The following is a 26,581-nucleotide window of genomic DNA, read 5'->3' on the forward strand; positions in this document are numbered from 1 at the left end:
GGTCAATTCAAACTGATCATATAATGGGCATATCAGAAAGTTTCAACCAACCAATCTAGATCAAGTCTGTGACTGAATACCTGATGCAACATAGAGCTAACTTTTGAAGTGGATGGATTTTTTATAACTTTTTTAATATGAAGTGTTCAATAGAACTTCTCTGATCTGAAGGGTTTGTTCTGATCCTGGGACTTTCACATTCAGCCTCACAAATCCTAGGATCCTGTGTAGGGATGCAGCTTGTGATGTACCATAGAACAATATAAGTATTCATCTAATCCATTGTTCAATTAGTGAATGCATGCTGAAAGAGTACATTGCCCACACAATGAGTAACATCCAGTTTCTGTAAAGACATTGATTTTTCACAAGTCCATTTGCTTTGTTTGCATCATAATGGCAACTGCATTCAGAGTCTGAAGAACACATTTTTCCACTTGAAAAGAAAAATGGGTCAAACATATAATGACAATAAAGCAAGCGACTTTGGTTTTTACATCATAGCACTGATAGAAGACTGGTCATTTCAAATGGACTATCTTAAAACCCAGGTGACTATGTTATTAAAAAAACCCATCTACTGGACTGAACCATTTCATGACTACAGCATCTTGATCCTAATTAATTCATGTAAAATATATGACATCTAGAGCATAGTACATCCATATTTGTTTACTGAATTGTCTACCTGTTAAATGTAGGCCTCTGCCAGGCTTCTTGAAAGCAGCCACAACAAACTCCAATTGGGTGGGGGTGAGTTCTTCTTCCATCCACACCTTTCTCAATTTAGGTGGGTTGCTGGACTCCCCCAGAAATACCCTCAGATACTTCAGCAATGTAGTCCATGGTACATTGCATACATGTTATCCTATGCCAGATGTAGGCACCACTAAAAGCAATTCAAATGACAGTCAATCAAGGACAGATTTGGAATCTACCATCCAGGGAACTGTGTAAGAATAAAATTTTAAATCTGCATCTCTTCAACTAGACTAGTCTGTGACAAGCCCAGTAAACAACTTTGATATTCCAGCAAGGGAACAGATGATATCCCAGCAGGATGCAGTTCAAATATCCCAGCTTGCTGCCATTGTGATATCTTGGTAAGATGCAACTTCAATATCCTGGCAGGATTCAGCTTGAATATCCCGACGATGCCCCTGTTCTAAATTGACAGCGTGGATTCCCTTTATACTGCCACGACTGGCAGGGGTTATCTGTTCCTAATATGCTAATTTGAGAATTTGGGACAGAGTCATGATGAGGACAAAACAGTACCACCAGAATTGTTTCCTGCACCTCATCCGTCAGAGATGATACTGTGCTTAAATTCCAGGACCACTTACAATAAGCCACATCAGAAGGGAAGTCAAAAGAAAAAGACAAATTCCAAGCAATTTTCCTAGTGTTTATGTTGAATTTTGCTCCTATTTTTGCATCAATTGCTGAGCCCCAAAATGTCAGAATTTTAACTGTGGATCTCAAGAGTTTCTGGGGTATTGTAATGGCTAGCATTCCTGGCTTATGAGATGCTAAGTTAGCAAAGATTCCAGATGGAAGTGTCTCTTTTAACCATGCAAATTATATCAGCCTCAAAACCAAAAGCTTATTAAACGATTTATCAGCACAGTTTCTTTTAATCTCATTAAGGATAATCACCCCCTATTTACAAACAGACATTAGGAGCTGGAGTCATTCAGATCCTCAAGCCTGCTCTGAATGCTGAGCTGATTGTGGACTCAACTCTATATTCTTTCTACTCCAATAACCTTTAACTCCCTTGTTAGTCAAGAATCTAACCACCTCTCCCTTCAAAATATTCATGCTTGGCCTAAATAGCCAAGTGGTTATGGTACTGGGTTTGTAACCCCAAGATCAAGAGTTCAAATCTCACAATGGCTAACTATGAAACAATGTAACTTCATCTGAAACAGATGGAAACAGGTTTACTCAAAAGAGTATCAAGAGTTCAAATCTCACAATGGCAAACAATGAAACAATGTAACTTCATCTGAAACAGATGGAAACGGGTTTGTACTCGAAAGAGTTACATTCTATTAGCTTGGTCTAAATAGCCAAGTGGTTATGGTACTGGGTTTGTAACCCGAAGATCAAGAGTTCAAATCTCACAATGGCAAACTATGAAACAATGTTACTTCATCTGAAACAGATGGAAACGGGGAGCTTGGCCTAAATAGCCAAGTGGTTATGGTACTGGGTTTGTAACCCCAAGATCAAGAGTTCAAATCTCACAATGGCAAACAATGAAACAATGTAACTTCATCTGAAACAGATGGAAACGGGTTTGTACTCGAAAGAGTTACATTCTATTAGCTTGGTCTAAATAGCCAAGTGGTTATGGTACTGGGTTTGTAACCCGAAGATCAAGAGTTCAAATCTCACAATGGCAAACTATGAAACAATGTTACTTCATCTGAAACAGATGGAAACGGGTTTGTACTCAAAAAAAGGACTTGGCCTAAATAGCCAAGTGGTTATGGTACTGGGTTTGTAACCCTAAGATCAAGAGTTCAAATCTCACAATGGCAAAACTATGAAACAATGTAACTTCATCTCAAACAGATGGAAGTGGATTTTAATGGCTTGGCCTAAATAGCCAAGTGGTTATGGTACTGGGTTTGTAACCCTAAGATCAAGAGTTCAAATCTCACACTGGTACAATATGAAATAATGTAACTTCATCTGAAAAACAGATGGAAACGTGTTTGTACTCAAAAGAGTTACACAGCATCTGTTACATCATCAAAATATCAATCAAGAGTTCAAAATATTCATGCTTGGCCTAAATAGCCAAGTGGTTATGGTACTGGGTTTGTAACCCCAAGATCAAGAGTTCAAATCTCACAATGGCAAACAATGAAACAATGTAACTTCATCTGAAACAGATGGAAACGGGTTTGTACTCGAAAGAGTTACATTCTATTAGCTTGGTCTAAATAGCCAAGTGGTTATGGTACTGGGTTTGTAACCCGAAGATCAAGAGTTCAAATCTCACAATGGCAAACTATGAAACAATGTTACTTCATCTGAAACAGATGGAAACGGGTTTGTACTCAAAAAAAGGACTTGGCCTAAATAGCCAAGTGGTTATGGTACTGGGTTTGTAACCCTAAGATCAAGAGTTCAAATCTCACAATGGCAAAACTATGAAACAATGTAACTTCATCTCAAACAGATGGAAGTGGATTTTAATGGCTTGGCCTAAATAGCCAAGTGGTTATGGTACTGGGTTTGTAACCCTAAGATCAAGAGTTCAAATCTCACACTGGTACAATATGAAATAATGTAACTTCATCTGAAAAACAGATGGAAACGTGTTTGTACTCAAAAGAGTTACACAGCATCTGTTACATCATCAAAATATCAATCAAGAGTTCAAAATATTCATGCTTGGCCTAAATAGCCAAGTGGTTATGGTACTGGGTTTGTAACCCCAAGATCAAGAGTTCAAATCTCACAATGGCAAACAATGAAACAATGTAACTTCATCTGAAACAGATGGAAACGGGTTTGTACTCGAAAGAGTTACATTCTATTAGCTTGGTCTAAATAGCCAAGTGGTTATGGTACTGGGTTTGTAACCCCAAGATCAAGAGTTCAAATCTCACAATGGCAAACTATGAATCAAGAGTTCAAAATATTAATTGACCCTGCCTCCACCACTGTGTGGGGAAGAAAGTTCCAAGATTCAACACCCTCTGAAAGGAAAATATTCTTCTCATCTCCGTCTTAGATGGGAGACCCCTTATTTTTAAGCTGTGTCTCCCACAAGGGGAAATATCCTTTCAGCATCCACCCTGTCAAGTCCCCTCAGGGACCTTGTATGATATAGGCCCAACCCTGTCCAACCTTACTTCGTAAGATAACATCCCACCACCTCCCCATCCCGGGTATCAGTTGACTGAACCTTTTCTGAGCTGCTTTTTTTCCATTTTACTTAGATAAGGAGACCAAAACTGTACATAGTACTCTAAAGATGGTCTCACAATGCCCTGTATACCTGTAGCAAAACATCCCTATTTTTATATTCCCCTTGCAATAAATGACAATATTCAACTTACCTTCATAATCATTTGCTGTACCTGCATATTAACTTTTTGTGATTCATTTCCCAGGACACCCAGATCCCTCTGTACTTCATGGTTCTACAATCTCTCTCCATTGAAATAATATGATGTTTTTCTATTCTTCCTGCCAAAGTGGACAAGCTTACATTTTCCCATATTATATTCTATTTGCCAATTTTTTTCCCACTCACTTAACCTATCTATGTCCCTTTGTAGACTCCTTATATCCTCATCATAACTTTCTTTCTTACCTATCTTTTTGTCATCATCAAATTTAGCAACCATACATTCGTTCCCTTCATCCAAGTCATTCTTGTAAATTGTATAATAATTGATGCCCCAGCACTGATCGCTGTGGCACTCCAGTTGTCACATCTTGCCAACAAGAAGAAGACCCAGTTATCCCTACTCTCTGCTTACTGTTAGCTAACCAATCCTCTAGTCATGCTAATATGTTACCTCCTACAATATGAGCTTTTATTTTGCATAGTAACGTCTGATGCGGCACCTTGTCAAATGCCTCCTGGAAGTCTAAGTACAGCACATCCACAGGTTCCCCTTTATCTGCTTCCTCAATGAACTCCAATAAATTAGTCAAACATGATTTGCTTTTCACAAAACCATGTTGACTCTGCCTGATTGCAGAGATTTTCTAAGTGCCCAGTATGACATCCTTACTAACAGATTCCAACAATTTTCCAACAACAGAAGTTAACCAATTGGCCTGTATTTCTTGCTTTCTGCCTCCTTCCTTTCTTGAATAAAGGAGTCACTTTCACTATTTTCAAATCAGATGGGACCTTTCCAGAATCTAGGGAATTATTGGAAAATTAAAACCAAAGCATCTATTATCTCAGCAGCCACTTCTTTTAAGACCCTAGGTCGAAGTCTACCAGGACCGGGGACTTGTCAGCTTTTAGTTTTAATAATTTTCTCAATATCCTTTCCCTGATTATTATAATTATTTTAAGTTCCTCTCTCCTTTCACTTCCTGATTCACAATATTTCTGGAATGTTATTTGTATCGTCTACAGTGAAGTCAGATGCAAAATATCTGTTAAATTCATCCACCGTTTCCTTATTTTCCATTATTAATTTGCCATTCTCACTCTCTAGAAGGCCAACTCTCACTTTACTTACTCTTATCCTTTTTAAATCCCTGTAAAAACTGACTATTCAGTTTTAATATTCCTAGCTAGCTTTCTCCCTCCTTTCTACTCTATTCTCCCTCCTTATGAATCGTTTAGTCATTCTTTGCTCTTCTTTATATTCTGTCCAATCTTCTGTTTTGCCAGTGTTTGTAAGAGTGACCACTGTAAAGTCCTTGTGGAGACACAGTTCCATCTTCACACTGAGGATACATCCATCATGTTGTGTGCCACTATCACTGCACTAAATGAGATAGATTCAGAACAGATCCAGCAACTCAAAATTGGGTAGGATATCCATAACTTGCTGTGGGTCATCAGCAGCAGCCTAATTGTATTCAACCAAAATATGTAACCTCATGGCCTGGCATCTCCCCCGTTCTACCATTACCATCAAGCTGGGGATCAACCCTAGTTTAATGAAGAGTGTAGAAGGACATGTCAGAAGCAGGACCAGGCATACCTAAAAATGAGGTGCCAACTGGTGAAGTTACAACACAGGACTACTTGCGTGCCAAACACCAGAAGCAGTGTGTGATAGGCAGAGCTAAGTGATCCCATGACCGATGGATCAGATCAAAGCTCTAAGGCCCTGCTGCTTCCAGTCACGAATGTTGGTGGACAATTAAACAACTAACCAGAGAAGAAGCCTCTACAAATATCCCCAAGCTCAATGCCAGGAGCGCTGAGTAAGTGATCCATCTTGGCCTCTTCCTTAGGTCCCCAGCATCATAGATGCTTGTCTTCAGTCAATTCAATTCATTCCAGGTGATATGAAGAAATGGCTGAAGGCACTGATGCAGCAAAGGCAATGGGCCCTTCCAACATCCCAGCAATAGTACTGAAGACTTGTGCTTTAGAACAAGCTGCACCCCCAGCCAGGCTCTTCAAGTACAGTGACAACACTGGCATCTACCCAACATTGTGGAAAATTTCTCAGTTATGTCCTGTCCACAAAAAAAACAGAGCAAATCCAACTCGGCCAATTACCAGTTCATCAGTCTACTCTCAGTCATCAGCAAAGTGATGGAAGGTGTCATCAACAGTGCTATCAAGTGACACTTAGACACCAATAACCTGCTCACTGACACTCTGTTTGAGTTCTGCCAGAGCCATTCAGCTCCAGGTCTCCTTAAAGCCTTGGTCCAAACATGGAAAAAAGAGTTGAATTCATGTATGGTGGTGAGAGCGTCTGCTCTCATAAAGGCAGCATTTGACAGAGTGTGGCATGAAGGAGCCCTGGCAAAATTGAAGTCAATATGATTTTGGGGAAAACTCTCCACTGCTGGAGTCATATCTAGCACAAAGGAAGATGGATTTGGTTGTTGGAGGCCAAACATCTCAGTGCCAGGACATCACTACAGGAGTTCCTCAGGGTAGTGTCCAAGGCCCAACTATCTTCAGCTGTTCCATTGATCACCTTCCCTCTATCAAAAGGTCAGAGTGGGGATGTTTGCTGATGATTGCACAATGTTCAGCACCATTCGCACTCCTCAGATACTGAAGCAGTTTGTGTCCGTATGCAGCAAGACATGGACAACAGGGGCTGACAAGCAGCAACTAACATTCATACCATACAAGTGCCAGGCAATGACCATCTCCACCAAGAGAGAATCTAACCATCTCCCCTTGGCATTCAACAACATTAGCAATACTGAATCCCTCACCTTCAACATCCTGGGGGTTACCATTGACTAGAAACTTAACTGCACCAGTCAAAAAAACACTAATGTTACAAAGAGCAGGTCTGAGTCTGGGAATTCTACAGCGAGTAACTCACCTCCTGACTCCCCAAAGCCTGTCCACCATCTACAAGGCACAAGTCAGGAGTGTGATGGAATACTTTTCACTTGCCTGGATGCGTGCAACTCCAACAACACTCAAGAAGCTTGACAGCATCCAGGTAAAGCAGTTCGACACCACATTCACCACCTCAAACATTCACTTCCTCCATCACCGGCACACAGTGGCAGCAATGTGTACCATGTACAAGATACAAGATGCACTGCAGCAACTCGCAAAACCTCCTTCAACCGCACCTTCCAACCCACAAATTCTACCGCCTAGAAGATCAAGGGTAGCAGATGCACGATAACACCATCACCTGCAAGTTCCCCTCTAAGCTACACACCACACTGACTTGGAACTCTATCACCGTTCCTTATTTTCACTGGGTCAAAATCCTCAAACTCCCACCCTAACAGCACTGTGGGTGTACCTACACCAGATGGACTGCAGCGGTTCAAGAAGGCAGCTCACCACCACCTTCTCAAGGGCAGTTAGGGATGAGCAATAAATGCTGACCTTGCCAGTGATGCCCACATCCCACGCAAGAATAAAGAAAAATGAAACATCTTAATGTTTTTCTACAGTAGACAAGCTGTGTAAATATATGTTGCATTTGTTCTATGTTAGTATGTTTTCCCAAGAGTCAAATATGTAGGGTTAAATTATCCTGTCATCCAAAAATGGGAGACTGTTGTCATCCCCATCATAGGAACCCACTAGTAAAATTGCTGTGTCTTTGAAACCATCCTGATCTTGCCCATTTCTTTGTTTATCTTCTTACTTCTCCAACTTCCTCTTCTCATTTTTTTTGCCCCATTTGTTTAATCTTTTGCTATTTGTTTTACTGCTTACTTTAGGAATACATTTCACAGCTTTAAATGAATCTAACATTATTTAACTTTCAGAAAATAATTAGTTGTTAAGTTTCCCTTTCAGAATGGAATGAATTCAAATTGTAAAACACTGCATCACAAAACAATTGTGCTTTGAACAAATCCTAAAATATACATTATAATTGCCTAATCCTGTCATTTTAATACACTAATGCCATTCTAGTACTCCAAAGGCTGACACTATTTAAATAACTTAATCTCATGGTTTTAATAGGCAAATGGAATGCAATAATGAGAAGCCTCCATTCCTATTAACAAAATGAATTCTGTTCTTAAACCTGAAACAATCCTGTTTTGAACAGAAGATAAACATTCTATTAAGCATATCATGCAGTGAGTGCAAGGTCTGTTTCAATATATATTGTAATTTAATCTACCTGGCATGTTAATTGGAACCTGATGATGATATAAAAAGCTTTACTATTTTTTTGTTTGTTTCAGCTAACAGACACTTAATCCCTTTGCCATGGCTTTCAAAATGATTGAACAGAGATTTAGTTCCTAATTACTATTCAAAATTTGGTGTCAGCCTTGCTTCAGTGATAGAGCGCTTGCTTTTGAGTCAGATGATTGTGCATTCAACGCCCACCACAGAGACTCAAGTACCTATTTCAGGATGATAGTCCAGTGCAATATTTTTGGGTGAGAGATTGAACTGTCTGCTCTTTCTGGTGGAATCACAGTTCCGTAGCATTATTTGAAAAGGATTTGAGGAGTTTTCCCAATATCCTGGTCAATACTTATCCCTAAACCAACACAAAAAAGATGATATCATTTGGTTTTATTGCTATTTGTGGAGCCTTGCTGTGTGTGAATTGGCTGCGACATTTGTCTATATTACAACTATTGTACACTTCAAAAGCACCTCAGGATGTTCAGTGGTCAGAAAAGTTCCATCATTTGCACATGCAAGGGCCCAGAAGTGTAATTTAGGCTTTCTTAAAGATGCAAAAGTGGGCTAAATCCAACAAGTCCCTTCTTTCTTTCTAGACTTTGAGGATATCTAGAAAGGTTCTGTCCATTATCTAAACACAACGTATTCAATTTAAAGTACATATATCTTTCAAAATTTAATTTAAGAAAATGCATTTTAATCAGAATTTCTATTTTAATTATACTTCCAAAGTTCAGTGTGAAACATGATGGAATGGAAATTGGACTTTGTTCCAACCATTTTAATAGCGTAAAAGAAGCACAATAAAAGCCAATTTCATGGGCCAACATCCTGTGCCTGAAGTCTGCCGAAAAGATCTCTGAACTGATATTGGGTCAAGCCAATTTTTATTCGTCCCTTAAAACATGCATTAAGTCTCTTTGTCAAGTACATGAGGGGTTCTACACCTGCTTCATTCCCACTTCGTGAAATTGGAGAGAGATCAAGCCTTAGGTTTTCTTTGCTCAGAGTTCCTCATCGGCTACTGCAGCCTAAGTAGTAGCTAGGAAAAGAAACTAAATTGTTTCTTGTTAAAATTGTCAAAGATATTGCTGTAGAGCCAAGAGAAATGACCACCTCGACACCACAGAATTGGCAATCAGCCCCTCCCCATTACCACTGCAATTCCACCCCTCGGTGACCAGGTGTGTAGTTGAGGGTAGTGCAGTTGATGTAGTTTATATGGATTTCAGAAAAGCCTTTGACAAGATCCCACATGGGAGACTTATAAAGAAGGCAAATGCCCATGGGATACAGGGTAATTTGATAAGGTGGATTCAAAATTGGCTTAGTTGTGAGAAGCAGAGGATGATGACAGAAGGATGCTTTAGTGACTGGAAGCCAGTGTCCAGTGGCGTACCACAGGGATCTGTGCTCGGTCCCCTATTATTTGACATTTATATAAACGATATAGATGACTATGTGGGGGTTAGGATTAGTAAGTTTGCGGATGACACAAGGATTGGCCTGGTGGTTAACAGTGAGGTACAGACGGGATGGTTAAATGGGCAGATAAGTGGCAGTTGGAATTTAACTCTGAAAAGTGTGAGGTGATACACTTTGGAAGGAGTAATTTGACAAGGAAGTATTCAATGAACAGCATGACACTAGGAAGTTCTGAGGAACAAAGGGACCTTGACGTGTGTGTCCATAGATCTCTGAAAGCAGAGGGGCATGTTAGTGGGTTGGTGAAAAAGGCATATGGGACACTTGCCTTTATCAATTGAGGCATAGATTACAAAAGTAGGGAGGTCATGTTGGAGTTGTATTGAACCTTGGTGAGGCCATAGCTGGAGTACTGTGTGTAGTTCTGCTCACCACATTATAGGAAGGATGTGATTACACTGGAGAGGGTGCAGAGGAGATTCACCAGGATGTTACCTGGGATGAAACATTTAAGTTATGAAGAGAGGTTGGATAGGCTTGGGTTGTTTTCGTTGGAGCAGAGAACACTGAGGTGCGACCTGATCAAGGTGTACAAGATTATGACGGGCATGGACAGAGTGGATAGGGAGCAGCTGTTCCCCTTAGTTGAAGGGTCAGTCACAAGGGGGTATAAGTTCAAGGTGAGGGGCAGGAGGTTTAGGGGGGATGTGAGGAAAAACTTTTTTATCCAGAGGGTGCTAATGGTCTGGAATGCGCTGCCTGGGAGGGTGGTGGAGGCGGGTTGCCTCACATCCTTTAAAAAGTACCTGGATGAGCACTTGGCACGTCATAACATTCAAGGCATTGGGCCAAGTGCTGGTAAATGGGATTAGGTAGGTAGGTCAGGTGTTTCTCACGTGCCGGTGCAGACTCAGTGGGCTGAAGGGCCTCTTCTGCACTGTGATTTTGTGATTCTGACTTACATTAGGAGCGCTGACAACTAGGCATGCAGCCTGACATTCAACCATTTTAAACATGAGCTGCTTTTGGAGGCGCAACAAGCACCAGCAACTCAGTCACAAGGCTTAAGGCCCATTTTCAGGCAAACCTGAGAGGGCAGTCAGGGCCTCAGCTCCACATCTCATCTGATAGACACACCTCTGACAGTGCAGCATTCTTCAGTACTGCACTGAAGTCTCAGCCTAGATATTATGCTCAAGACCATGGTTTGGGAGTTAAGCTCACAATCTTACGAACATACGAAATAAGAGCAGAAGTAAGCCATTCAGCCCCTCATATATGCCCTGCCATTCAATAAGATCATGGCTGATCTGTTTGTGTTCTGAACTCCACATTCCCATCTATCCCGATAAACTTTGATTCCCATGCCTAATAAGAATCTATCTACCTCCGCCTTAAAAATATTCAATGACCCTGCCTCCACCACATTCTGAGGCAGAGTTCCAAAGTCGCATGACCTTCTGAGAGAAAAAGTTTCTCCTCATCGCTATCCTAAAAGGGCGACTCCTAATTTTAAAACAGTACCCTCTAGTTCTGGACTCCCCCACAAGAGAGAAAACATCCTTTCCATGTCCACCTTGTCAAGAAAGTTCAAGATCTTATATACTTCAATCATGTCACCCCTCACTCTTCTAAACTCCAGTGAAATAAACCCAATCTGTCCAACCTTTCTTCATAAGACAACCTGCTCATTCCAGGTGTCAATTCAGTAAATCTCCTCTGAACTGTCTCCAACGTATTTACATGCATTCCCTAAGTAAAGAGACCAAAACTGCACAGTATTCGAGATGCATTCTCACCAACGCTCTATATAATTGAAGCATAACATCCTTACTTTTATGTTCAACTCCTTGCGTAATAAAGGATAGCATTCCATTAGCCTTCTTGATTACTTGCTGGACCTGCATACTAACTTTTTTTGACTCATGAACTAAAACTTCTGCACCTTGGAATTCTGAAGCCATTCTCCATTTAGATAATACTCTGCTTTTTTATTCTTCCTGCCAAAGTGAACAACTTCACATTTTCTCAAACTAACACTCCATCTGCCAGATTTTTGCCCTCTCACTCGACCTATCTATATCTGTCAGCAGCCTCCTTTTATGACCTCTTCATAACAACTTTCCTACCTATCTTTGTGTTATCTACAAATTTACCTACCATGCCTTCCCTTGCCTCATCGAAGTTATTGATATAAATTGTAAAATGTTGAGGCCCCAGCACAGACCCTTGTAGGACTCTACGCGTCACATCCTGCCAATCAGAAAAAGACCCAATTATGCTTACTCTCTGTTTTTGCTAGCCAACCAATTTCTATCCATGCTAATATGTCACCCCCATACCATGAGCTTTTATTTTCTGCAATAACCTTTGATGTGGTATTGTTATGATTCCCAGCTGAGATTACCCCTGGACAAGCCTGATCCCAGAGTGGAACCCAGCCTGATAGATCCTAACTTTTGTTTGTTTAAATACGTGGAGAGTAGTGACTGAATAGAGTCACAGGAGCCAGCTGATGAACTTTTTACAAAAGAATAAAACATTTATTCGACAAGAAAAGTTGAACTACATTACAATACTCCTTCACCCACAACTATACCTTTACAGATGTATATACATTTGTAAGGATAACACAAAGCTATCTTATGCTTTAATGTACACAGTAAGTACCCAGTCCATGTAAACCTATGGCACCCTGTGGTCCGACACGCCACACTCTGACCTCAAGTGACAGATGCCACCTCAACCAGATGCTATGGATCTCTCCGCAACTCCCCCAGACACTTGTCACACTGTGAGCCAACCAGTCTCATTGAATTCCGTCCTTCACACAAGAATTTCCAATCTCCACTCTCCAAGACCTCGCCTTGGAATCTTCTCCCAAACCGACGCTTTCTGTTAGACGTGTTCCGCAAGGGTTCATCTCCAGGTTTTTGAACTCTCCTTCTGATGTTTCCCTTCCCTGGGTCACCAGATGCATTCAAGCTGCCTTCCATGCACTCACTATCACTGTCTCAGCTGTCAACAGTACACCACTGCTTCACATGCCCATAGCAAAGAATTATAGACCTTCAGTTGTCTCTTTGGACCATCTTGTTCCTTGCAAGCTGTTCTCACTTTAAATCTGAAGCTTGCAGCCTTTCCCTCTGCCCCTCACTCTTAACTTCCCTTAACAGGACCTTTTCGTAGGTTCCTGTCCTTCCTTTGACTACAAGGTCTCCTTTGGACTTTCCCCTCTTCCACTCTCCTGGATTTTGGGTTTTTTTTCTTCGCTTGTGACCTTTCTGTTCTCTTGGGAAATCTACAGTTCCCTTTCCCAGTGTCTAGACTACCTGGAGTCCTGGCTTCAACTGAACTTAAAACTGCTGCTTCTTCAGTTCTGTGCATATGTCTGTGGCAGAAACTTGCCTATCTAGTCCCCCTATTGCTAGGCAACATCTCTATTCTTTCTACTCTTGTATTTATGTTTACTTTATAGGGGTCGTAAACTTCTCATTATAAATGCAGACAGCTTTTTAAAGTGAAACTAAAACTCCATTTGACCTCTCTTAACACAGTCACAGAAATACAAATCAAACTTAAACTTTAAAATTAAAACTCATCCCTAACACCTACAAATATAAATACAACATACTTAAACTATCTCTAGTTGCTAACCGGCACTTTATCAAATGCCTTCTGAAAACCTAAGTACAGTACCCCTACAGGCTCCCTTTATCCACAGCACATGTTACTCCTTCAAAGAACTCCATTAAATTGGTTAAACATGATTTCCCTTTCACAAAACCATGTTGACTCTTTCCGATAACCTTGAGTTTTATAAGTACCCAACTATGACCCCTTTAATGATCCCAAGACAGAGATCAAGCTAACTGGCCTATAGTTTCCTGTTTTCTGCCTCCCACCCTTCTTGATTAGAGGGTGCTACTTTCCAGTCTGTTGAAACCTTTCCAGAATCTAGTGAATTTTAGAAAATTAACACCAACACTTCTACTACTTCATTAGCCACCTCTTTTAACACCCTAGGGTGAAGCCTATCCAGTCCGGGAGACTTGTCAGCTCACAACTCCATCAGTTTTCTCAGTACTACTTCTCTAGTGACTGTAATTTCACCAGGTTCCTCTCTCCCTTCAAGCTCTTGATTTACAGTTATTACTGAAATGTTTTTTGTATGCTCTATAGGGAAGACAAAGCAAAATATTTGTTCATTACATCTACCGTTTTCTTATTGTCTACTATTAACCCCCCATTCTCACTCTCTAGAGGACTAACACTCACTTTACTCACTCTTTATCCTTTTAAATACCTGTAGAAACTCTTACTATCTGTTTTTACATTTCTAGCTAGCTTTCTCTCATAGTCTAATTTCTTACTCCTGGTTAACCTTTTAGTCATCTGCCATTCTTTATATTCTGACCAATCATCTGACCTGCCACTCAGCTTTGTGCTTTCCTTAACTTCTTTATTTAACCATGGATGGTGGGATGGTGGGTCCTCCCCTTAGAATTTTTCTTCATAGTAGGAATGTACTTATTCTGAGTAATTTGAAATACCCCCTTAAAGTGCTTCACTGTTGATCTATCCTCTAGTGTAGTTTCCCAGTTCACTTCAGCTAGCTCAGCTTTCATGCCCACATGGTTGCCCTTTTTTAAGTTTAAAATACTAGTCTTAGACCCTTTCTTCTCCCTTTCAAATTGAATGTAAAATTCTATCATATTGTGGTTGCTGCAACTAGGGGTGCCTTTACTCTGACGTCATTAATTAATCTATCACATTACACAACATCAAGTCTAATATAACCTGCTCTCTGGTTGGTTCCAGAAGGTACTGCTCCAAGAAACTATCTTGAAAACATCCTATTAACTCTACATCCAGGCTACTGCTGCCAATCTGATTTTTCCAGTTTATATGTAAATTAAAGTCACCCATGATTATTGCTGTCCCTTTATCACAAGCACCCAATATTTCTTCTTGTACACTCTGTCCTACAGTGTGGTTACTATTAGGGGCCTGTAGACCACTCCTAGTAGTGACATATTTCTCCTACTATTCCTCATCTCTATCCAGATCAATTCTATATCCTGATTTCCTGAACCAAGATCATCTTTAACTATTGCACCAATGCCATCCTTAATTAACAGTGCTACCCCTCCACCTTTACCTAGTTTTCTCTTCTTCTTGAATGTCAAATACTTCTAAATAGTCAGGACCCAATCCTTGTCATCCTGCAACCACGTCTCCGCAATAACTATCAGATCATATTTATTTACTTCAATGTGCGCTATCAATTAATTGACTTTGTTATGAATGCTATGCACATTCGGATACAGAGCCTTTAGTTTTGTCTTTTTGTTATCTTTGTAACATCTAGCCTTGACTGTTGATGTATTCTTAGGTTTTTTCCTCTCTGTCCCTTCCCACTATTCTGTGCCCTCTTCCCATATTATTATTTTGCTCTCCTGCCTGGACTCCATCCCTTGATTTGCTACATCTACCCAAGCTTGAAACCTTACCCCCCTGGTTTAGCTTAAAGGCTTCTCTACATCCCTATTTATATGATTCATTAGAACACAGGTCCCCACACAGTTCAGGTGTAGGCCATCCCAACGGTACAGCCCCCACTCTCGCCAGTGCTGATGCCAGTGCCCAATGAACTGGAACCCACTTCTCCCACACCAGCCTTTGAGCCACGCATTCATCTCTCTAATCTCATTTGCCCTATTCCAATTTGCACGTGACTCAGGTAATAACCCAGAGATTACTATCTTTGAGGTTCTGCTTCTTAATTTGGTGTCTAGCACCTCATACTGACTATGCAGAACCTCTTTTCTAGTCCTACAATGTCATTGGTACCTACATGGACCATAACAGCTAGATCCTCCCCTTCCCACTACAAGTTCTGCTCCAGCCCTGAGCAAATGTCCCAAACCCTGACACCAGGCAGGTAACACAGCCTTCTGGACTCTCGTCTTTGTTGCAGTGAACAGTGTCAATCCCCCTCACTATACCATCCCCTACCATCACTACATTTCTTTTTGCTACCCCTCTTGAACGGTTTCCTGTACCATGGTGCCATGGCCCAGCTGCTCATCCGCCTTGCAGACCTCACTTTCATCCACTACTGTCTGCTCGTTCCCTTTATCTGCCTTGCTCACGGTCACATCCCCCTGTCCCTCACCGCTGACCAAAACAGATGACCCTAATCTAAGGGGTGTGATTGTCTTCTGGAACAAAGTGTTGAAGTATTTCTCCCCCTCCCTTATGTTGTGCAGTGTCTGCAGTTCAGCTTCAAGATCAATAATCCTGATCTGGAATTCACCTAGCTGCTTACACTTTCTGCAAACATGTTTGTCATGGATTGCCTTGGCGTCCAGAGCACCCACATTCCATAGCTGCAACATAACATCTGTCCTGCCATTGTTACTTATGCTACTTAGTTAACTTAATTACCTTCTTAATTAACTTAGAATAATTCCTATGTATACTGCACCTCTTCCCCCTTTGCACCAAATTCCCATGTGAACCTAATTCTCTGCTCACTCGATCTTCATCTCACTCAGGCATAGTCGCCTGTCTCCTCGCATGCCCCTTACTGCTCTAAGCTTTTGACTAAGAGAAAAGAGTTTGTCATGACTAACCACAAAGAGTGATCAACCAGCAGAATAAACTTCTAGATTGTCTAATAGAGACAAATACCCTGGAATAATTTAAGAAACAATTGAATGCTATGCTGGGAGGACATTAGGATCGTTTAGGGTGGATTTTTTAAAAATCACTCTTTCAAAGGATGTAGACATCACTGGCTAGGCCAGCATTTGTTGTCCATCCTTGCCCTGATGGATGAATTACGATGGACTGAAAAGCCTTTTTCAACTAATTATCTTGTGAGAATGTATGTTCCTGGAATAACCCAGTGAATTTGCAAATTCCCATCCCCTAATTTCCATGTGTTACCACTCCCAACTGTTAATGATAACCTGACTAGGTTGCATACTTCTATCCAGGGTTAACCTGGTTATTTGTTTATTGTTTAATCACACATATCGACAAATCTCCACTTTACTTTCATAAGATTACACCAGAACAGATTGAAATTGTTAACAAAATCATGCAGATTATAAAGTGTTCTGATCGTTTCACCATGGTCCTGCATATCCAAATTGCAAATTCTCTGATAGATTACTCTTACTGGGCTAACTAACACAAAGCTTGTGAGCCAAATAGGCATTTAAAGTTGTGCAAGGCAGCCAAATTAATAGCAAAACAACAGATTGATAATCTATTATAGGTAAATCATTTTAATTATGCTTGTAGATAACTCCCTGATGGTTACTGTGCCAGGTAAAATATCTTGCCAGGTCTTTTCATAGAAATGTTCACAGAGAAATTAAATAATTCTTTAATGTCACTGTTTAATGAATTTGCTTTTTAAATTTAGAATCTATATATGTATTGATTGAAGAATTTGATAAGTTTGGTAACTTGGTAATTATGCTGCAAAAATGTCTAATTATCTATATGCCTTTACAAAGGGTCATATCCAAAACATGTTAATTTATCTTTCTCTTTCAGATGCTGACTGACCTGCTGTGTATTTCTATCAATTTCTGTTTTTATTTCAGATTAGAAGCATTTACACATTTCTTTCATCTGCATTTATCTCTTTAATCTATTTTGTTGTGTCTGGTACTATATGAATCTTCAAATGAAAAAAGTTAAGATTGTAATGCTGCATCTATTAAACTGAGACTGGCCCTGGTGGTTGCACCGTGCAGTCCGCAGTCTTTTAATGCTGCAGAGTGATCTCAGTCTGATTAGTACTGTGATGTTATGGCTAAAGAGCTGCATATGTGTGTTTCAAAACTTTAGTGGACCTCTGGCCTTTCTGCAGTTAGGTTTTAATGTTAAAGGGGGTGTTGAGAAAGTGGAAAGGCAGGGAAGGGAGTCCACTTTTTGACCTAATATTAAAACCATTCTAAACAATGTTGCACAAGTTTCTAGGAGATCCAACGGATTATCTAGTCATTTTTAAATTGAGGCTTAATATTGGAGTGGATTTATAACCTTAGTCAAGGTGAACTTAAAGCACTGTGAGGATGCCCTGTGGGTCTTACGCCACTTGGCTTAAGTATGTGCAGTGTCAGAAGTCCTGGCAGCCACATTATACTACTACTTTCTGAAATTAACTTCAAAATATTTAAGACCAATGCAGAAATACGGTATAATTTCACCATAAACTTGTATGGTTTAAGCCCGAGGAGGTACAAAGAGCAGTTTGTTGCTCACTCTTTGAGTTTGTGCCACAACGGCAGTTGCTAGTTCTCCAAAAGACATAAAATACCTGGGAATTTGGGTTATTAATAATCATCCTGTACAGGATTTTGTTCCAAGTCTCTTTCTCTGGCTGTATTTGCCTGCCTATTACTACCAATCTGATCTATTCAATCATTTGCATAGATCAGCTCTCATAATCAGTAGTTCAGTTCCAAGGGGAAATTTTGCTAGATCATCTCTGTACAAGGAATATTGGAAAAGTAATTGGGTCAGAGCACACCTGCAAAGCAACTACAAAATGTTCCTCCTATTAAAATTATTGAAATAAAATTGTGTGGGTTCCTCTGCACGCATGCCCTATTGCCTGAATTTCTGGTACTCACTGCACCCAATGTACCCAGGTATGGATGCAGGAAACATAGAAACGTTGGGCAAAATTGTCCCCACTGCTTCAGGACCCTGAAATCAGGGTTAAATGGGGGTCAGAATCCTACGCTGTGAGGGGAAGAGTCACCCGGCTGTAATTTTCCCCAAATTGGCCAATTAATCGCCAGAGGGCGGACTCCCCATCCAATTAAGGAGGACAGGCGGGCTCTTGAAGCTGGAGGACCAATAAGAGAACCTCCAGCCCTGAAGAAGCAGCAAGTTGTCTCTTCAGGTAAGTGCGAGAGAGGGCACTCTAAGGTGGATTCACCCTCTCTTCAAATGTTTTAACTTTAAAATTTAAAAATGCCTTTAGCAGCCAAGCCACCACTGTAGCGTGGGGACCCCTTCTCAGGGAAGCCTGGGGTGTAGCTGAAGCTAGGCAATTAGGGGAGGGCCTCAAAGCTTGCCTGAGGCATTGGTCCCCATTGGTCTGCTGCCGGGAGTCTGCCGCCAGGCACCTGGCCTGTTCCCCGTTGACTCTGGGGAGGCCTGGTGGATGACTGAAAAATTCCAGTTGGTCTCTAACAGTAGGCCTTAATAGGCCTTTTACAGGCTCAGTTGGCTACTGTCACTTGCAAGTCTTGCAACTCTCCCATTCTGTCTCCTGGAAAATGGCCTGGGGGAGGATGCTGTTCGGAAAGTGGCACATCGGCCAGTGGTGCAAATTTTTGCGCCTGCCCATCCACTTCCATGCTTGCCCCATCAGGGGTGAAAAATTCTTTCCGTAGGAAGATTTACGGCTAAGTAGGAGGCCATTCAGCCCATTGTGTTCATGCCAGCCAATAAAGAACTTTCCAGTCTAATCCAACCTTGAACTGTACAGCTCTTGAACTGTAGCCTGTAGGTTATGACCCATCAAGTGTATATCCAAGGGTAGAATTTTCCCCCTGTCGGTGGGGTTGTGCGGGGGCGGGCGCAGGTGAGTGCAGACCCGATTGGCGCCCCTGTTCGGGTATACGCCGCCATTTTACATGGGCAGGCCAATTAAGGCCCGCCCAGCGTGTCGCGCACCCGGAAGCGCTGTGCGCTCCCTGTGCGGGCGGGGGAGGGGTGTTTCCCTGAGTCGGGAGTGAAATCTCTGTGCCTCAGGGAGATAAGTTTTAAGTTTAAAATTGTTTTTTAAATTTAAGACACGTCCCCTCATGTAATAGTGTCACATGAGCTGGGACATGTCAATAAACGTTAATGAAAAAATTTATTTAATTTATAAACCCTTCATGAAACCTCAACCCGCCCATGGATGAGGTTCCATGAAAAATGCGAAGGCCGCCTGGGCTCTTCGCCTGCCCGCTGACCTTAAGGTTGGATGGGCAGCTTTCCCAATAGGCTTAATTAGTTCATTAATGGCCTTAACAGGCCTTTGACAGTTCGGCAGGCGGGCAGCCAACTCAGCTGCACGTCTGCCAAACTGAAAATCTAAATGACGCACAGTGACGTTGGGATGCACACCCAACATCACCCTGCATCATTTTACACCTCAGCGAACGGACCCTGCCCCCGCTCACCGAGCCAAAGATTCAGCCCCAAGTATTTTTAAAATCTGATGTGGGATTCTTCCTTTACCAACCACCCTTTCAGGCAGTGAGTTCCAGACCCTCACCATGCTGTTCCCAACTCCCCTTTCAATTTTCCACGAATTACTTTAAATCTAAGCCCCCTGGTTATTGACACCTCTGCCAAGGGAAATAGGTCATTCCTATCCATGCTATCTAGCCTCTTCATAACTTTATATACCTCAATTTTGTGCCCAATTGACCAGTCCATTAATCTCTTCTTGCAGTTACCAGCTTTATTCCTCACTATCAACCACAAGGCCAATTTTTATATCATCCCCACGCTAAGTTAACTTAAACCCTCCCCAGTAGCACCAGCAAACTGCCCTGCGAGGACATTCATCCCAGCTCTGTTTAGGTGCAACCCATCCAGCCTGTATAGGTCTCAGCTCCCCTAGAACCAGTCTCATGTCACAGGAATCTAAAACCCTTCCTCCTCCATTTTCTCTCCAGTCACATATTCATCTGCTCTAACCTCCCATTTCCGTACTCGCTAGTGCATGGTACCGGGAGTAATCCTAAGATCTTGATTGCTAGTCTCCTTCCTACTTCCATAAAACCTGCTTGCAGAACCTCATCCTTCTTACTACCTATGTCATTGGTACTGATATGGACCATGACCTTTGGCTGTCCACCCTCCCCACTCAGAACTCTTTGCAGCTGCTCAGTGACATCCTTAACCTGGCACCAATGAGGCAATATACCATCATGAAAACTGCCTGCGGCCACATAAAAGCCTGTCTGTTCCCCAGTTACTGAACCCCCTATCAGTATTGCTTTCCAATTTTCCTCCCTGTGTCATGGAGCTACCAGTGATGCTGTGGCTTAGCTCTGGCTGCACTCCACAAAGAAACCATCAGCCTCACCATTATTTTGAACTGAAAGCCAGTTGGAGAGTGGGATGAATTCATGGTACTCCTGTATTACCTGCCTGGTCCTCCTCGATTGCCTGGCAGTCACCCATTCCCTCTTTGTCTGCACACCCTTAAGCTGTAAGGTGACCACACCCAGAAATGTGCTACCCACGTAGCTCAAAACCTCATGAATGCATTACAGTGTTGCCAGCTGCTGCTCAAACTCTGAAACCTGGAACTCAAGTTCCTCCAGCTGATGACACTTCCTGGACATACGATTGTCCAGAGTATGAGAAGCATCCTGGAGTTGTCACATGGAACAGGATACTCCATGAGAGTGAGGCAATCTTTCCTGCTGTCACTATTTATTGGCCTAACTAAACTTAACAGAAATAAACTAAATACTTATATAAAAAACATTGACCAGTTACTCACCAATCAACATTTTCCTTGTTTGACATCACTTTTAGTTTTGTTTATTACCTCACTCACTGACGCTCATACTCCTTCCAGGCTCCAGCCCCAAACTCCTCAGGTCTGCTGCATTTACCTGTTGGTCTCCAGCACTGTTTTCCCTAAGGCTCATTCTATCTCCTGTTGACTCTCTGCCATCATTATTACCTTTTGATCTCCAGCACGGTTTCCTCTCGGGCTTATTCTCTCTGACTAATGCTATCATAATGTCATATAGTGAGGCCATGTTTAATGAAAAAATGTGTCCTGTAGACCGGGTAATTTTACAAATTTAGATTCCAACTGCCCAGTGTTGCCTGTCAGGAGCACAGTTTATTAAAATTATCTCCATAACTGATTTCTGACTAATCAAAGAGAAAAAGGAAAATTGACTGCACTTCAACAATATACCAAAGACACCTGTTTTAATAGGGTTTTTGTCAAATGTCCCCGTTCTGAAATCATGCACCAGAATAAAACTTTAATTTTCATTCTCCGATTTAATTAATCAATTGTTTTAATTGCAGACACCAAGCTGCGTATTCAGTTGATTTTGACAATATTTTCATCTGCTCTTCCTTAGTTATCACTGTTCATCATAAAACGTAGGATGCTGTAAAGAAATTAACTAATAGTTGGTGATGGATTGTTTGGGACCGCATGTATCTTTGTCATGCATTCCTTCCATTATTTTCTATATAATATACAAATATTGACTTTTTTTAAAGGTTGTAGCGTCAAAGTATTCCCTTTCTGACTTTAAAATGACCTATTATGGGTTTTTACTCAGTCCAAAAAGGTATTATTAACATATGGGAAGTTTTGACACAATAACCAATAAAAAACAGTGACTATTTGTGTAATATATAATTTTTAAGATGTCAGTAAAAGGTTCCATCTTTACTTTTCCAGACTGAACTACATCCAAGAATGCAGGCAGATAAAGGAGGGTTCATCTGGAAAGATAGGTGGATAACCCTTATATGTTTTTATGTTGTTGTTAAAGGGTTATCTTCTGTTATTTTATCAAAATTACCATTATGCATGTAGAATGATATATTTATTACATTGCACCATGCCAGCATTTATATTGTTTTGTTTTATAGGGAAGAAGAACTCACTCCTTCTGCATAAGGTCCAACGTGATCTGAACACTGGTGTTTTTGATAACCAAGAGACAGAACTTCTCAAAAGGATGGTGAAACAAGACCGGGAAATGGTGCAATTGATGGAAACGCCCCTTAATACATCATTTGGGGTATTTCCTCCAATTTCTGGCAACTCAGTCATCAGAGCTTCTATGCAGTCACAGCCACCAAATATAGCTCAGTTAGATTTTCAGCAGACTTCTTCCCCAAATTTGAAAACCAATTCACCATCTTCTCAGTCATACACAAGACCACGCCAATTGGTTCAGACTGCACGCAACCAGAGTTCGCCCACACCCAGCCCACAGGCAGCGATGCCATCACCCAGTTCTTTTAATGCTGTAGTTTCCAGTCCTTCTGTTCAAAGCCCATTGGCAGGCCGAACTTTTCAATATGGCTCACTAAATGTGTCACAGATGTCCTTGATGCAGCAACAGCAAGTACACACCTCAACTCAAAGGCGTGATTCTAACAAAAGTACACAGGGTTTGCAAATAAGCAGCCTGAGCAGAGAAGCAAGACCTCTCTCAGCATCTCAGCCCTCTCTGCCTCATGAGGTGACACCATTAATTGTCAGACCACATCCATCTTCTGGAGAATCATTAGCAACCGTACCTACACCAGTCTCCACCACGCAAGGTGTAGGACCTCAAGGAGGAATCCGAAGCACTGTTCCTCATAGAGTGGCTCTCTTCCGGCATATGTCCTCAGGAGCTCTACCACCACTTCGAGGACCACAAGTAGCTTCGCCAGCCCAAAAAAGGGAGACATCCACAGTCTTAAATACAGATACTAATCAAGGAAGACCACGATTTCCCTCTAATTTATGACCCTAAAGGTTTTTGTTCAGTACCGACTTGTTATCGTTAAATACTGAGATTCTTCACCAATGTTCTACAAGTCAACCTCATCATTCATGAGGATAGTCTTATCATCTTCTGACAGATTGGACACTGCTGTCCTCATCACATGCACAGCTCAACGAATGTAAAATATGACAGAATAAAATATTATAAACCATAATTTTCAGAGTTCTAATTAGTATATCACCAGTCTTCCTTCCCCATGGATTTTGGACATGTTGAATTGTTTTATAAACTCTTGTAAAATAAGAGCAATGTAACAATAACTCGTCAGCTGGATCAATATTATTGTTGAAACAAAAATCTCTTTGAGCGCACAACAATGCATTTCCAGTTCAGGACTGAGTTTTTAAAAGTATACCAATGCTGCTCCATATAGCAACACCTACACCATTCAGTGTTTCTTGCTTGAGAACTACTCATCAAGATATTCCGTCCTTTATCAGCAAAGCATGGAACATCTAATATGTTTTGTAATGAACTCTCAATAGATAAATCTGTAAATTCAGTTCCAGTGTTATACTGGGTGATATTTCTGCATGTTCATAGGTGGACTAAGGACCAACTTTAAAAAAAAATCAGACATCTCTTCGAAAATAGAAAAGACATTCCTTGTTTCAGCTTCAATGTTAAATGTATGCTTCATTTTAATGGATTCTGCTAAAGAACATTTACCTACAACATGCATATGGACAAAAGAATGCATCCATATCTTCAATGTTACTATAAAGACAAATTTGCTTATTGTGGTAACTAGGAATTTTTCATTCATGTTCTTTTTTTCCTTACTTGTATCATCATTTCCCAATTCAGCTTTGATAAAATAAATAAATTTGTAGGCCAGGAAGGTAGTTTAAAAAAAATACTTTCATAGACATGGCATCACTTGATGTCAGTGAATACTGTGCTGTGAAATTTGCAATATCCTATTTCATTAATTCATTAAAACAATGGTTTTATTGGTTAGATAACCACCAACAGATTAGGTTAAACAGATCTTTTTCCTTTATTTTGTTTCTTTGTTTTCATTGTATTTGGTAACATATCGTTTGTTTAAAATTTGTAGTTCATATGTGTTTTTAGAGAAAAAAATCCAATTTTTTCTGTGTATGATGTCACGACACATCATTAAAGATAAGATTTAAAGCCATACTCTTATATAATTTCATTGATATCTTTAAACTCCTTAATAAGTGTATATTGATTGTAAACTGCTTCTACTTTTTGTTTCTATAAACATATTTTTGAAACATCTTTTTAAAATTGTGAGGTCATTGGTCTTAACACTTGTCAAGAAGGTCAAGAAAAGTCCTATTTCCTATCAGTGTGATTCGGTTTTGTATCAAAATTAAATCAGTCCTGAATGTCTGATTAGACTGAAAATCACAAGCATATTTTTCTCTTTCAACAAAGCTACAGTATTTATCCAATAGTTTTTCACACCTCAACGAATAATACTGTAGTTGTGTATGATTTTGTTGAATAGTGATACATTAGACTGAAATCATGTTTATAATTTCAGTCAGTTTACCACAGAAGAGAATATGGCTTTAACTTGAACTATGTTTATCATATGCAGCACAAATGGCTACATATTTTTTGGAATGCAAAACAATGGTTATTACTAAAGGAATCAGATGGAACAAATAAAGGAAAATGATTATTTCAATAGGAAATTGTGTTTTGTGGGGTTCCTTTTTGTGTCTTTGGATTCTTTTAATATTCTTTTGCTTCCCTTTGTAATTATTTCATAAGGATTATCTTTGTAAAAAAAACATTCATAAGCTATTGTGTGCCTAAATTGTGGTCATTTTATATTTGTATGTATGCTAAGGAAATTTAAAATGTTTTTTAAAAAAATCACCATCTTCATAGTTTCAGAGAAAGCGATTGGAAATCCAGAAAGCCAATGTTGACAGATAAAACCATCCATGTGTCTGTTATAAAGTCAGGTTTATGCTCACTGCAGATGGCACAAATTAATGTATATATCAATATGTATGCAGAAATTGAGTAAAATTGAATAGGATTATCATTATGTAAAATATAAAAGATATATATATAAATTCTGGTGTTGATACCATGACCTCAAGTAGTTCATCTTTGTATATATTTACATCCAGATGTGATAATGCTGCACAATTTCACTATAGTTCTCACGTTCATTAACTCCATGTGGCAAAACAGGGGATGTTTGGTTGTACAGTGTTGGATAATGGTGCTGTTGGAAGAAACATTGAATGTAACATTCTTGCTGAAAGACAACAGTGGATGAGCTAAATTATTTTTTTGCTTGTAATGAAACGTTAATGGACATTTGAACATAAGAGGAGCAAAATATTAAAAAACAAACATTATCCAAGTGAGTTGCTAATAAGTGAGGTTCTTCAGCTGCGCATCGTGTAAAACTAAAGCTTTTAAATATAGCTAGGTGACAATCTTACATGAAAATCCATTGCTACACTTAATAGTCTACAATCAGACATGTCCATTCCCAGCAATGGATTGCCCTTTGTTTAAACAGGTTGCTTAGATCTGAGATTTCTGTTTACTCAAAACGAAGTATTTTTTCCTCATTCATGGAATGTGTGCATTGCTGGCAAAGCCAATATTTATGGCCCATCCCTAATGGGCTTCGAAAAGGTGGTAGTGAACCACTGCAGTCCATCTGGTGTAGGCACACTCACAGTGCTGTTAGGAAGGGAATTCCAGGTTTTTTATCCAGCGATGGTGTCAGAACGGCGATACAGTTCGAAGTTAGAATGGTCCATGACTGGGAAGGGAACTTGCAGATTGTTTTGTCTCCATGCATCTGCTGTCCTTGTTCTTCCAGGTGGTAAACCTCAGGGGTTTGGAAGGTGCTGTGGAAGGAGCCTTGGTGAGTGCTGCAGAGGACAGGGTGTTTAATGGCCAGCTAATTCAGGACCATCCATTCTACTCCCCAGCCAAAGTTAAAAGTTTCACCCCAGTTATGCGGCTGGTGTTTAATGGACTAAAACCTTTATACACCATTGCTAAATTTCCTACTATTTCTCCAGTTAGGATCACTCTACCCATGGAAAGAATCTGAGCCAGGCTACGTGGCTTGTCACTCATTAACAATGCTTTGGAGTATTGCAACCTGCATTGCTCCCACAATAGAATATCCATCTGCTAGACTCTCCACTCCATTCCCCTTCCATGTTGCAACACTACTTCTTTCTGTGTCCACTCCTGAAAAATACCTTCCCAATTCACTTGCAACTGCATTTTCAAAATCCCAATGATCTTTCAC

At 40.5% G+C, this 26,581-nt stretch overlaps 1 protein-coding gene across 1 annotated transcript in view; it reads left to right on the forward strand.

The window, feature by feature from the left end:
* The window catches only part of LOC121279876 (potassium/sodium hyperpolarization-activated cyclic nucleotide-gated channel 1-like), a 315,234-nt gene extending 290,028 nt beyond the window's left edge, over positions 1-25,206 (forward strand). Inside the window, exons 8-9 of the mRNA XM_041191391.1 lie at positions 22,403-22,581; positions 22,642-25,206. Of these exons, the coding sequence (XP_041047325.1) occupies positions 22,403-22,581; positions 22,642-23,274 (812 nt within the window). The 3' untranslated portion in view covers positions 23,275-25,206. The remainder of the gene's footprint in view (positions 1-22,402; positions 22,582-22,641) is intronic.
* Positions 25,207-26,581: the final 1,375 nt, after the last annotated feature.

This window comes from Carcharodon carcharias, chromosome 1, assembly GCF_017639515.1.
Source record: "Carcharodon carcharias isolate sCarCar2 chromosome 1, sCarCar2.pri, whole genome shotgun sequence".
In the NCBI taxonomy this organism is placed as follows: domain Eukaryota; kingdom Metazoa; phylum Chordata; class Chondrichthyes; order Lamniformes; family Lamnidae; genus Carcharodon; species Carcharodon carcharias.